Below are 14,576 nucleotides of genomic sequence, written 5' to 3'. Positions count from 1 at the left end.
TCTTCTTCCACTTATCCGGGTCAGGGTCGTGGGGGCAGCAGTCAAGGCAGAGATGCCCAGACCAGATTGAACTGTTAATCTTTAAAAAAAAAAAAATTCTCTGAAAAATACAGTGTATTTAAAAAATCTTTCCTTTATTTCAGCTCCTCTAAATGTTCTTCAGGAACAGTAAATGTATCCACATTCATTTAGAATTTCTCAGATAATCGGGCGAAATGTTTAAAAATTTGAACCACCCAAGACTCTCGAGGCCAGTTTTAATCTGTAATCACAACATGCATTGTTCGAATGCCATGTTGTTTTGTGTTTGTGTGTGTGTGTGTGTGTGTGTGTGTGTGTGTGTGTGTGTGTGTGTGCGTGTGTTCTCAAACGAATATGTGTAAAATATTTAACATTGTGATGATCTAATCCAACATAATTCCATTATGGAGAATCTCTCTCTCTCTCTCTCTCTCTCTCTCACACACACACACACACACAGATGCCCACACATGCGCACACACTGTTCCACTATACTCTCTGATCTTAGTTCATTCATCTATAGAAAGCAAACATGCGAGAGGAAGATAGTCCTTTCTTCAAAGAAGCCACTATCAGAACAGTGTGTATAGAAATAAACAAGAAGAATGAGGAAAGTAAGTGTGTGTGTGTGTGTGTGTGTGTATGAGGGCTGTGAACTTAGAGTGAATGGCTGTGTAAGCGACATGGCTTTGCGCCCTGTTCACACGCACCACACAAACATCTGAATAAGTGTCTGTACAGGAAGCAGCACATCCGTATTAATATTCATGTGCAATGTTAAATATACAGACTGGCGGATGTGAACGCTGCAGTGTCGATAAATCATTAGCATTAAACATGGATTATTGCGTTAAAATCTGATTTAGATATACAGCAATTCGGAGAGGAGAATCTGAAACCATGGCTGATTCTAGAAAAATAAGCTTGCTCAATTGATTCCTATACAGCAGCGGTTCTTAACCTCTTTGCGAGTGCGACCCACGTTTCAGAATGACGACGTTTTGTGACCTGCCCATCACCCTCAACCCCACAATAAACAATTTGGAAATGCCAATCAGCCCACAACACGTGCCTTTGGACTGGGGGAGGAAACCGGTGTACCCGGAGGAAACCCCCGAAGCATGGGGAGAACATGCGAACTCCACGCACACAGGTCGGAGGCGGGATTCGAACCCCCAACCCCAGAGGTGTGAGGCAAACGTGCTAACTATCTAAATATTAAATATTGTTTACTCAATTCTATATTGAACATCTTATTTTGGATTAAAAAATGAGATTGTAATATTAAAAATATGAATATGCAGTAATTATTTGGGTATTACTGTTTATTTATTACTCTTTTCGTTAGATAATGTTTCCTATCTGCTTTAAATGTACACCTTGTACTAAACTCTTGCACTTAATTAGTTCCTGTGAGATATCTTTTTAATTATCATCTTAAATTTCCTGTTGATTATTCAGTTATTCATCTTAAAGCATTATTATGCGGTTAGTACGATGAATTATTCAGTGAGTGGAGTTTAGATTCGAGGGAAAAGGATGTAGTTAGGAGACAGAGGGATAATGTAAATGTGGACACACTGATAAATCCTGGGAGATAAACAGGGAAAGATTGGCGTGTTTAAGTGTGTTTATGATATATCGGTTCATATCCTGACCCCTGAATGATGACGGTGTGATGTAGTGGAGTAGCTCGGGTTTTAAAGCCTGAGGACAGGGCGAAGAGTGATGGTGGAAATCTTCGCGTTATTTATTTACTTTCTCTCCCGTCTGTCTGCAAACATGACATCAGGACAGCAGAACAAAGTTAAATCACATCAGACTGCTATCTGCTTCCTCCTCCACTTATGAAACTGGTTGTATGTTTTAAATGTGTATTTCTATTCTGATGATGATGATGATGATGATGATGATGGCGATGATAATGATGGTTATGATGGTAATGATGATGGCGATGATGCTGGTGGTGATGAAGATGATGATGATGGTTATGATGATGGTGGTGGGGATGAAGATGATGGTGGTGGTGGTGAAGATGATGGTTATGATGGTGGTGATGATGGCGATGATAGTGGTGGTGATGAAGATGATGATGGTTATGATGATGTGGTGGGGATGAAGATGATGGTGGTGAGGATGATGATGATGGTTATGATGGTGATGATGATGGCGATGATGCTGGTGGTGATGAAGATGATGATGATGGTTATGATGATGGTGGTGGGGATGAAGATGATGGTGGTGGTGGTGGAGATGATGGTTATGATGGTGGGGATGAAGATGATGGTGGTGGTGATGCAGATGATGGTTATGATGGTGGTGGTGATGAAGATGATGGTTATGATGGTGGTGGTGATGCAGATGATGGTTATGATGATGGTGGTGGTGATGAAGATGATGGTTATGGTGGTTGTGATGAAGATGATGGTGGTGGTGGTGATGAAGATATTGATGATGGTTATGATGGTGGTGGTAGTGATGAAGATGATGATGGTTATGATGATGGTGGTGATGGTGATGATTGTGATGGTGGTGCTGGTGATGTTGGTGATGGTGACGATGGTGGTGGTGGTGACGATGGTGATGACGATGATGGTGGTGATGATGATGGTGGTGGTGAGGATGATGATGGTTATGATGATGGTGATGATGGTGGTGGTGGTGATGATAAAGATGATGATGGTGGTGGTGATGATGATGGTGATGGTGGTGGTGACGGTGATGGTGGTGACGATGGTGATGGGGATGACGATGATGGTGATGATGATGGTGAGGATGATGATGGTTATGATGATGGTGACGATGGTGATGACGATGATGGTGGTGATGGTGGTGTTGGTGAGGATGATGATGATGGTGGTGATGATGTTGGTTATGATGATGATGGTGATGATGGTGATTATGATGGTGATGATGGTTATGATTGTGATGATAATGATGATGATGATGATGGTGTGTGTGTGTGTGTGTGTGTGTGTGTCATTAATGACAATCCCATTCTCGGTGTGTCTCAGTCTCGTCAGACCCCTGAGGGTGAGTTCTTGCCGTTAGATCAGTGTGAGCTGGATGTGGGATTTGGGACAGGAGCTGATCAGCTCTTCCTCGTCTCTCCTCTGACCATCTGCCACGAGATCAATCCCAAGAGCCCCTTCTTCGACCTCTCGCAGAGATCACTCATGAACGAGCAGTTTGAGATAGTCGTCATCTTGGAGGGCATCGTCGAGACCACCGGTAAGATCTCACTCCTTTTTTATTATCCATTCGTTTCTTTCTTTCTTTCTCCTTTCTTTCTTTCATTCTTTCTCTCTGTTTCACTCTATTCCTCAGTCTCTCTCATGCTCCTTTTCTCTCCCAGTCTCTCCTTCCCTGTCAGTTTCTGTCTGTCTCTCATACTCTTTCTACCTATTTATCCATTTCTCTTTATCCATCTTTCCGCCCCCCCCCCCCCCCCCCTTCTCTCACACACACACACACACACATACATTCTGAGTTATGAAAGCAGTGTTATAAACACACTCATGCTTCCAGCTGTATTCTATGCATAATAAAATGCTTTGGATCTTCAGTGTGCCACTTTGATATATGAGCGTCAAACCTCTTTCTCCTTCTGTTCTTCTCTCCTTCTCTACGTCTCTCCTCCTCTATGTCTCTCCTTCTCTACTTCTAATACTTCCTCCTCGATTTTTTTTTCAAATGTATTTCACACAAGTGTTTGAATTTGTTACACTCTGTTAGAGAGTGCAGCTCTGTCTCCACTGTGTTGCTGCTGCACTGTGTGCACACTCTCTGCTCTGTAGGGAGCCATGATTTCCTATAGCGGCCCGTCTCCATGGCCAGAGTGCGTGTGTGAGTCTGTACTTACGGCGGCCCGTCTCGATGGCCAGAGTGCGTGTGTGAGTCTGTACATTGTCAGCATGGTTCTGTGTTGGTGCTCACGTAGTCAGCTACAGTGTACTGTAGATTTAGGGCCAGATAGCACTGCGTTTTCCTTTGTGTATGTGTTTGTGTGTTCCAATGGGTGATTTTGTTTCTGTAGTGTTATAATTTGGTGAGGTCTGATTGTTCTTTTGTCTGACTGCTCCTGATGTAGAAACAGCTGTTTAAAAGCAGTAAGTGACAACAGCTCAGAAGAATAGCTCTGTTTATGACACTGTTCATTTCTAAAACACCCAACTGAACGCCATACTTCCATATTTGGATTAAAAAAAAAAAAGTTTCAAACCTGAAGTGTTCTGCATGCACACTATACTTAACTAGGTACCCCCCCCCCCCCCCCCCCCAAAAAAAAAAAAAAAATTTAAGACTGAGACTCGAACCCTTGTGAGCAATCTTGAGCATTACATTTAGACTTAAGTTCTAAGTTTAATGAACACAAATGTGCTAATTATTTAGATCATGTACCTCCTAACGTGCTCTAGAGATCAGTTTTTGTGCCTTGGAACTAGGACCATCCTGAGCCAGAATATTGAGGGTTTCGTAAACAGCTGTACAATCAAAATGAACAAAGATGGCCGTCCTAGTTAAATTTTTTTTTTAAATTGCAATGCCGATACATAGAGTTAATCACTCAATTAAAAACAGTCGAGCAACCTGCATTGGACCACCTGAGATGGAATGACTCTCCTAAGTAGTTGTATTCTTTGCAATATTCGATTTTTTGTGTCCCTAAAGTGAAGTGTGATGTGTTTCCTTGACATCTGGATCTAAAATAACAGTTTTAGTCTTTTTGAGGTTTACTGTCAGGGCCCGGGTCTGATAGCACTACTGCAGCAGGTCCAGGTTCTGTTGTACTCTAGACCTCGAGCACTGGGGGACCAGGGTGTCTGCATACAGCATGCATTTTACCTCTGATTCATGTAGAGTGAGACTCTCTCTCTCTCTCTCTCTCTCTCTCTCTCTCTCTCTCTCTCTCTCTCTCTCTCTCTCTGTCTCTTTCAGTCTCTCTCTATCTTAGTCTTGGTCTTTCGGTCTCTCTCTCTTACTCAATGTCTCTTAGTCTCTCTCTCTCTTTCAGTCTCTCTTAATCTTAGTCTCTATCTTTCAGTCTCTCTCTCTCTCTCTCTCTCTCTCTCTCTCTCTCTCTCTCTCGCTCTCACGTTCAAAGTGTGCTTTATTGCCTTGAATTTTTTAACACTGTTGCCAAAGCAAAATAATAGAAAAGTTATATAGACAAACAATAACAACAAATAAAGGAATCGAAAAACAATCAAGAATAAAATAAACACTAAACATGAATAGACATTAAATAAATTGACAGATGTATTACAGAAGGATGTGCAGTATTGAATTAATGTATATTTATATTTATAATATATATTCAATTACATAACTATATAAAATATTTGTAATAATGACTGGCATTAGGATTAGATTAGAGGTGATTTGTGTTTCTTACATGAAGAGTGAATATGAACGTAGCTGCCAGCCCTTCTCTCTCTCGCTCTCTCTCTCTCTCTCTCTCTCTCTCTCTCTCTCTCTCCCTTTTTCGCCTCTCCATTTCTCTCTCTCACTCTCTCTCTCTTTCAGTTCAGTCTCTCTCTCTCGCTCTCCCTTTTTTCCCTCTCCATTTCTCTCTCTCGCTCACTCGCTCTCTCTCTCTCTCTCTCTCTCTCTCTCTCTCTCTCTCTCTCTCTCTCTTTTTTCCCCTCTTCATTTCTCTCTCTCTCTCTCTCTCTCTCTCTCTTGCTCCCCTCTTATGGTTCTTAGCGTTGTTATGCACTCATAAGCGATTATCGATCAGCAGGAGCCCCTGAATAGAAATGTCAAACTGACTGTTGTACACAATCTCAGGTCAGGCAGCCCGATTTCCCCGAACAATCTGAGGATTTCTGCTCTTCCTTTAAATGATTTACCAGCCCTTCAGTCATTTAGTATTAAAAGGTTGCGGAAATTCATCGATTAAAGCACCTAAAAGTCGAAACATAATTGTAAATCCTCCTGAATGTCTCGAATATTTATTTTCTGTTGGTATGATGTGGACCCGGTACCCAGCTGTTCCCCAGATCCTGGAATATGCAGTGAAAGCTAGCTAATTTATTTCCTAGCTGACTAGCAATTAGCTGACTAGCAAGCTAAAACCTGTTTTAACTCTTAGTTATCAATTCAACTTGTTAGCTAAAGTGTTAGCTACTTAGCTGAGACCAAATGGCGTGGCAAAGACAGAGCTCCTCGGACCAGAATTATCCCTGCTAATTGCCTGTAACAACTGTCTTCTGTTGGCTTGGGAAGGTGTTCGATAATATGTGGGAAAAGAATGTGTTTATGGACACTTTTCCCATTCCGACACGTGGCATTTTAGAAAACACATTCTGGCTCACTCTTAAGCCTAGTTCACACTGCACTGACTGACACCACCAGATGCGCGTGTTAACAGACATCAGTGTGTTAACCCTGTCGGCATTCCTTGGCATTGACCGGCGTTTCTTTTCACCGACTGAACACGTTCAATCGGTGTTTATCGGATTGTGGAAAGCCTGAGCAGTGTGATATGATTTTCCCAATAAACTCTGATGTATCAGTTGGGCGGCTGTGGATCAGGTGGTAGAGCAGGTTGTCCACTAATCGTAGGGTTGGCGGTTCGATTCCCGGCCCACGTGACTCCACAAGCCAAAGTGTCCTTGGGCAAGACACTGAACCCCAAGTTGCTCCCGATGGCAAGGTAGCGCCTTGCATGGCAGCTCTGCTCCCATTGGTATGTGAGTGTGTGAATGGGTGAATGAGACACAGTGTAAAACGCTTTGGATAAAAGCGCTATATAAGTGCAGACCATTTCATAGTAACATTTCGATTGTGGTAAAAGGATCGTCCATTTATAAACCAGTCTGACTCTCTGTAAAAAAGTTTGTTGGTGTCTGTCGGGGCCGTGTGAACATGACACTTGCGTTTCCCGACGTTCTAAATCCAACGGCCGACTTTTAAAAGCTGGTGATTGTCGGCGTTGGTCGGCGTCCGTCTGCGCAGTGGGACCAAGGCTTTAAAAATCACTATAGTCTCCCATTATGTTTTTGCACGCAGGAGGTGCGGCTGATGTCAGACTGACGTGCAGCGCTCAAGTGTCCAGTGAAGCCTGTATTTCTAAACACATCCATAAGACGTCATCAGAAGTAATTGAGAAGACGCATGAGAAATGCAGTAGTGTGTGGAATGAAGACGAGCGATGTGGATTGCTTTCTCGATGAAGGATTTCCCAAAATTCCAAAACTCAGAGAATCTAGTAATAATAATAATAAAAAAAGAAGACAACAAAGTGAACATTCGAGTCAAAGGGAAAATGTCACAAAGGGACAAATGACAGATATTTAACTTTCACATCTCTTGAAGGAAAGAGCTGGATATTGACATGCACAGATTGTCTATTTACTGTGCTTACTCTTCAGAAGAGACACAACATGATTACAGACTTGAAGCACTTGCACATGCTGCCAATCTGTTTTTCAGTGTGTGTGTGTGTGTGTGTGTGTGTTCCTGTGTTAAAAGCCTCAACCATTCTGCTTTGATAATATTAGTGTAATATTAGCGTTAGATAATATTACATAGTTTTTCCTCATTTGTAAGTCGCTTTGGATAAAAGCGTCTGCTAAATGAATAAATGTAAATGTAAATGTGGTAATAAATCCGAGTTAGTATTACCGAAGTGGTAGAAATTTCAACCCTCCCATTCGCTATCACACGCAGCCATCAACAAATGATTATGAAATGTTGGATGAGAAGCAGTCGGTGGTGATGGTGTAGCACGCACCTCTCTAAGGGCTTGTCTGTCAGAGCGCATCATCACACCACACAGTTAAATGGATTTCATGAAGACTGCGTTAGAAGCGATTTACATTTCCATTCAATTATAGTGAAAGAGCTTCACATTACACATCCCGTTGAATTGGCTATCACTTTACAGGTATAATTAGGAAATGTGCACGGAAATTAGTTTAGAATTTCGGTTTGTGTGTGTGAGAGATTGTATGTGTGTGTGTTAATTACAATGCACAAGGAGCTCCTGTCAGTAAATCTGTACTGCATGTAGATTAAAATGTAGGATCAGACTGAGTCCAATTAAAGTGTGTGAGCTGATCGAAGGAGAAATCATGCTGGGGAACATCAGATATTCCTCATATTCACTTCATCAGCGTGATTAAACGTCCCTGATATAATTGTTTTGTTAGTGTGGAGGTTTGTGGACTGCATTGAACTGAAATGTGTTGGTATTCGTGTTGATGTTAAGATTAATCCTTAATGCTGTGTGCAGACGTTTGAATGAAATCTTAATTTGCTTTGGTGCAAATTTGGGGGGGGGGGGGGGGGGGGGTGGGGGTTTGTGCGGTTTTCTAGGGAGATCAGCTGGTAGGCCGTTCCAAGTTAAAATCCCAGAAAACCTTGCTGTTTCATCAGAAACATGGTCTATTATTTAATACAGGAGTATTTTTACAGTATTACAAAGCAATTAGCAATGATGACAATAATGATAATAAAAAATGTATTAAAAATAAATAAATAAACAACAACAACTACATGAACAATAGTAGTATTAATAATAATAATAATAATAATAATAATAATAATATGTTTAGGTTATAGATATAGTTATAATAGATATAGTTATCTATTTATTAATACTTTTAATATACTTTTAATTAAAAAAGTAATAGCATTTAGTATATTTGCTATTTTATTACAAAAACTATAATAATAATAATAATAATAATAATAATAATATTTTATTAACACCAACAACAACTGCAAGAACAATAATAATAATAATAATAATATTTTATTAACACCACCAACAACTGCAAGAACAATAATAATAATAATAATAATAATAATAATAATAATAATAATAATAATAATAATAATAATACGCTTGAACTATATAGCATCTATATAAAACTTATTTTATATATATATATATATATATATATATAATTAAACTTATTATATGTAACATATTAATATTTTACTACTACTACTAATAATAATAATAATAATAATAATAATGTTTATTTTATAGAGCACCCTTATTCAAACTGTTTATTATTTATTTATTACTACCTTTATATTTAATAATAAATATCATTATTAAAAGCATGATTTTTTTCATTCCTTCAAAGATTTTATATGCACTTCCTGTCACTGTCTTCCTCTTATCTCTCTCTCTCTCTCTCTCTGCCTTTCTTTGCTAACTGCCTGCTTTGTTCACCGACTTTTACTTCTTTGTGAAGGCAGATGAATAATTCCTTTCGAACAGCCTAAAAGACTTCCTTTTACTTTCCAGGGACAAACAAATCTGGACTAATCGGTTTATTGACTAATTTAAATTGGACGGAAAACAGCTGAAATGAGAGAAATCGGATTTTGTGCCCTCTCTCCGCTCGTGCTCGGCTGTGGATATAAAGCACGCTGGCAGAGCTGAGTAACGATCGGCCCGGCTCACTTTATGAACCACTGAATATCTCACTTCGCTGCTGGCAGAAGAATCACACATAGCTGGCATGCACACAGACACTACATTCAGAGAGTGTAAATTAGTCTCCCAGCGATGGAGGCAACAGAAGAGAGAAATAAAGACAGAGACGAATCATTACATTGTTGCTTTGAACATTTGGGGGGTTTGGTGGGGTGTTTGTGCAACAGACCCTGCATGAAATCTCTTTAATGAACAGGAGAAATTGTTCATATATTACAATAACCTTACCTTATAAAGTGATTCTAAAACATTTCTATATTATCTATTAATAATTTATTAAGCAGTACACTGTTTGTGCTTTAATGATGCATGATGAATAACACGTACACAAACAGAATTATAAATAAATAGCCATCAGGTTTCGTTAAATATTTTTGTTTTTATATTTTCAGGTTGTACGTAATAGTCATAGTTTTGTTTATTTTCCGATCGGTCCCTCATAATATATATATGATATGACATTCATTTTCATATGCCATTATTTATCTTCACAGCTGTTTACAAGCCCTTCGTTCAGTCTAATAACTCATGATTAAACATCTGGATAACTATTATCATTATTATTCGACTGTTTCACTTAATATCTCAACATTCATTTTTTGGTTACTTGTTAAAGTTCTTGTTGGTTTAGTCATTTCAATGTTGAGGGTGTGCAAACTTTTGGACTTTTTGATTACTATTACTGTTATTAATTGTTGTTATTGTTATATGTACAGTATATTCACCGTATATTACTATTACTAATAAAAAGAGATGGCTTGGATCAAGGCTTAGTAGATACTACATTATACAGTTGTGTGCAGAAGTTTTCGCCCCCTTACTTGATAAGTAGTGAACTGAATATGAGGATTAATCTGTCTCTGCTTGTCCCTGTTTTTTAGGTATGACATGCCAGGCACGCACCTCCTACACCGAGGACGAGGTATTGTGGGGACACCGCTTCTTGCCCGTCATGTCTCTAGAGGAGGGCTTTTTCCGCGTGGACTACTCGCAGTTTCACAGTACGTTCGAGGTTCCCACACCACCCTACAGCGTCAAAGAGCATGAGGAAAAGGGCTCACTTCCTTCTCCACTCGCCGTGCCGCACCGCGAACGTGTCTTCTCCGTCAACTGCTTGGAGCTGGGGGAAGAGCGGCCCAACCTTGGGGGTAGCGCCTACTGCAGGCTGCCCAGCAAGCTCCAGAGGATGAGCTCGTCCGGGAAAGAGGAGTTGCCCAAGAAGGTTCTGCGTTTGAGCTCCCAGGCCTCGGAGAAGGCGTCCAGCACGGGCGACTTGCCCCTCAAACTGCAGCGCATGGGCTCCGGTCCCGGCCAATCAGATGACTTCCATCTCAAAGCCCTCAGGGTGGGCTTCGAACCCATGACCATGTCCACCGGAGACCTCGAGCAGAGGAGCCTACCCCCGATGCCATCACCCATCGCCCTGCCACACACTCTTGCTCCTCCACACACTCCTCTGTCTTCAGCTGGAGCCAGAATGGAGGACAAGCTGCCTGCCAAACTGAGGAGGATGAACGCTGACCGCTGAGGTCACAGGGACTTTATTGTTCTTTGTTGCTGATCTGGGATTTGACTTGATTTGGGTCCTGCATCGGCATAAAAGAACAACTTCTAACATACATAGAGCATATATAAAAGAGGTCACAGGTCATGGATGAACTGCAAATAAAATCCTGACATGGAGATGGAAGGGAGGATGGAGAAGTTGAAGGACTGGTCCATGCATGAACAGATGGGGTGTTTAGAAGTTTGGATGTGTGTTTTTTGTGTCCATTTCACACATTACTGAACTCTAGATGGGACTCCTGTTATTCTGGTCCGTGTGCACCAACCGGTCATAACCGTTAAAGTTAAGACAGACAGGACTTCCCAATCATCCAAAGTTACACAACGAATACTGACTGAGTTGCTAAGCAGTCTGTATTATTAAGCAAAGCTGCTAGTTACTACATCCAAACAGAACGCACTAATTTCTACACCCAACACACTTTTCTTTGGCACTCATATCATGTTTTGTACAGTTACTTGATGCAACTCAGCTTCCAGGGATGTCCACGAGACAAAATCATCTCAATAACCTTGAAAAAAAAAAAAAGAAAGAAAAGAAAAGAAACAATCCCAATTACAAAAATTCAAAATATGTCACTTTTAAACCCAGTATTGGGCATAGCAGATAAATAATGCATGCCGAAAAATAGCTTAGGGAGAAGACAGATGCTCCTAGAAGAAAACTCATTTTCTCTCCTGTTTTCCTCGCACAAGTGTTTGTTGTTTGGTTTTTTGCAATAAGGAAGTGGTGAATATTTTTCGTTTTGAATATCACTTCATTTTTCAACAGATTTTTTTTTTTTTTTTTTAAAGGAGTGCCGTTTTTGACACCTGACCCAGGCAAATTCCAGAAGCCAAGAAATTAGCAACTGCCTCAACATAAACGACTTCACGCGATGCAAGTTTGTGGACATGTCTTTCTCTGAGTCAAATAGTCAAATATTGGGTTTAGCAGAAGATTCCACAGGATCAGAGAGAGAATTTCGATTGTTTAAAATAATTCCACAGATTTAACAGTCCTTGCTTCATGCAACTCAGATTGAGCTGTTCTGGTTAAAATCTAGTTAGCATGTAGCCAATGGAGTTTAGCACTATAGGGTTAAGATCGTATTAAACAATGCTAAATCGGTTAGCCGTTTAGCGTTCTACTTGGAGCCTTTTCTGAAAGGGAAAACCTCTGTTGTAGGTGTTTGCATAGAACCTTTAAGGGTTCGTCTCAGAGGGACACATCAAAGCATGTTTGTATGCTGTAGCATTACAAATTCCCTTAACTGGAACGAAGAGGCCCAAACATGTTCCAGCATGGCAGTGCTCCTGTGCACAAAGCGAGCTCCATGAAGACATGGTTTGCCAAAGTTGGACTGGAAGAACTCGAGTCTCCTGCACAGATCCCTGACCTCAACCCCATTATACCCTATTAACTCCATATTAATGCCATGCCTTTGGAACAGGATGTTCAACAAGCACATATGAGCGTCATGGTCAGATGTCCACATACTTTTGGCCATAGTGTATACTGATAGATTGGTATCAAATTACAATATACCTAAACAGTTCAAAAGTCGCCTAAGAAAATCATGGACCCGGAAGATCTTAAAGTAGGTGTTAATCAGTTCTGAACATAAGCTACAGAGGGACCGTCAGCAAAGTGCGCGTAATGAAATGCATGCTTTGTGAAAATGCCAAACCAACGTTATTCATAACTGCATCTATAAACAATTACAATAAGCAAAATGCCTGTGAACCCTAGACTCAGTCAAACAAAGCATAAATTGGAATTAAAATGAGCAGACGTTCACTGAAACATGCATTGAATGATGTACAATTTGACAACGGTGCCTTAATAGCCATTTAATGCCCAACAAATGCCAGTTAGACATTAAAAAACCTATTAAATATAGTGTAAATATGAGTACACAACGAGTGTGTGTTCTGTTAATAAGGCATACGAATGAAACACTATTTACGCTCCTGAATGCTGTTGTTATTGGAGGTGTGAATGTGTGGCAAATATCACATATAAAACTCATTTTACCTTCATCGCTGCACAGATGAAGGATTTTCATAACAGTTCTCATTATCATGGGTTAGTAACTGGTTTATTATTTTCTTCTTTCTATATTATTCTGCTGCTTCTGTGTAATAACTACTACCCAGTCCTAGTGCAGGTGGCAGGAATGATTGCAAAGCCCAGATTGTTGGTGGGAGAAAAAAATAAAATGCAGTGTCATTTTCATGCTACTACTTTAACTCTGAGCTGACTGTTTTTGTTGTTCTGCAGTTTAGGTTTGCAGATGTCTACTCCCATGCAAGGAAACAAAATGTAGAGGCGTTCTGAGTGACACAAGAAAGGCAATGTCAGTTTGAAAAAGCCTTAAAGTGTCTGATTATGTTGATATCCATGCCTGTTCATTATGAATAGGACAGATTAAATCCACCTTTAGATAAACTATCAGCTGTTTATACAGTAGCGGTTACCATGGCAGCAGCTTATAGTCTGACTTTATGCTCGCTTAATACCCATGTAAAACTAGTAACAAACCGTATAATATAATATATGACCAGTTGGTGCAGCCGATTTCATTTACACCCAGAAAGTTATTAACTTGGTGGTGCAACGGACCCTTAGCACTCTAGCACGTACACACACACACATGCTCACATACACACACTCACGAACCATGTGTGCATGCAATTACACTTCACCATCTTTGTGTAGCACCATCTCTCATCATAGTCCATTAGTTTGGAAATGAATAAATTCTATTTAAGAGGCTTCGTTTGTGTTTATTATTCCGAGCCCTTAATTTAGCGTGATATATCTGTTTAGTAAACCGATGTGGTGTGCTTCTTTAACTTTCTTTAAGCAATAAAACACAATGATGCGTGCTGTTTTAGGAAAATAAGCAACGACAGGGTGGTGTCATGCAGCCAGGCGCCAATCGGAGTTACAGTTGTCAGCCCAAAGTCGATTATTTCCCAACAAATTATGTTCCTTTTATATCACAGCTATTTTTAAACTTATTAATGAACAACACATCGTACTTTTTAACCGTTTATAGTTACAGCGAAAGCAGACCGTCCTAATGGCTTTCCAGTCTCGGAAAACTTTCTAACAGTTACAAAGCACTGACACTGGAGACTCCTTCCATAAATGCTGAATAAACGTCTTCTTAAAGAAACCTTAACCATACATATGAATGATTACGTGCTTTTTTTATTTAAATAACTGCATTTATTCGACTTATATTATGTGAAGCATCTGCCATTCAAGTCCCTGTATAAGTTGTTACTATAGAAACAGTATCGTATTTAAATGATTGCATTAATGCAGGATAAACCACTGATTTGTCTTGCTGCCAGAAGTACTGCCTGAACCGCTGTCATAGAAAATGAATGAAAACCTTCTGACCAATCAGAATCAAGAATTCGTCAGCGCTGTGGTATACAATAAGGACATATTACCTACTATGAATTATTCAGTATCTACAGTGGGGTGTAGTAACGAGCGTGAGGAATGTAAATCTGGACTCATCTGGCTCCTGGGGCT

General features: G+C 40.1%; 1 protein-coding gene across 1 annotated transcript in view; it reads left to right on the top strand.

The window, feature by feature from the left end:
• Positions 1–13,802, top strand: part of kcnj19a (potassium inwardly rectifying channel subfamily J member 19a) — a 36,732-nt gene extending 22,930 nt beyond the window's left edge. Inside the window, exons 2-3 of the mRNA XM_017484262.3 lie at positions 3,036–3,252; positions 10,360–13,802. Of these exons, the coding sequence (XP_017339751.1) occupies positions 3,036–3,252; positions 10,360–11,006 (864 nt within the window). The 3' untranslated portion in view covers positions 11,007–13,802. The remainder of the gene's footprint in view (positions 1–3,035; positions 3,253–10,359) is intronic.
• The last annotated feature ends 774 nt before the right edge of the window (positions 13,803–14,576 follow it).

Source organism: Ictalurus punctatus, chromosome 2 (assembly GCF_001660625.3).
Source record: "Ictalurus punctatus breed USDA103 chromosome 2, Coco_2.0, whole genome shotgun sequence".
NCBI lineage: Eukaryota > Metazoa > Chordata > Actinopteri > Siluriformes > Ictaluridae > Ictalurus > Ictalurus punctatus.
Note: the sequence above shows the minus strand (reverse complement) of the source record. Positions and strands in the feature narration are given on the sequence as shown.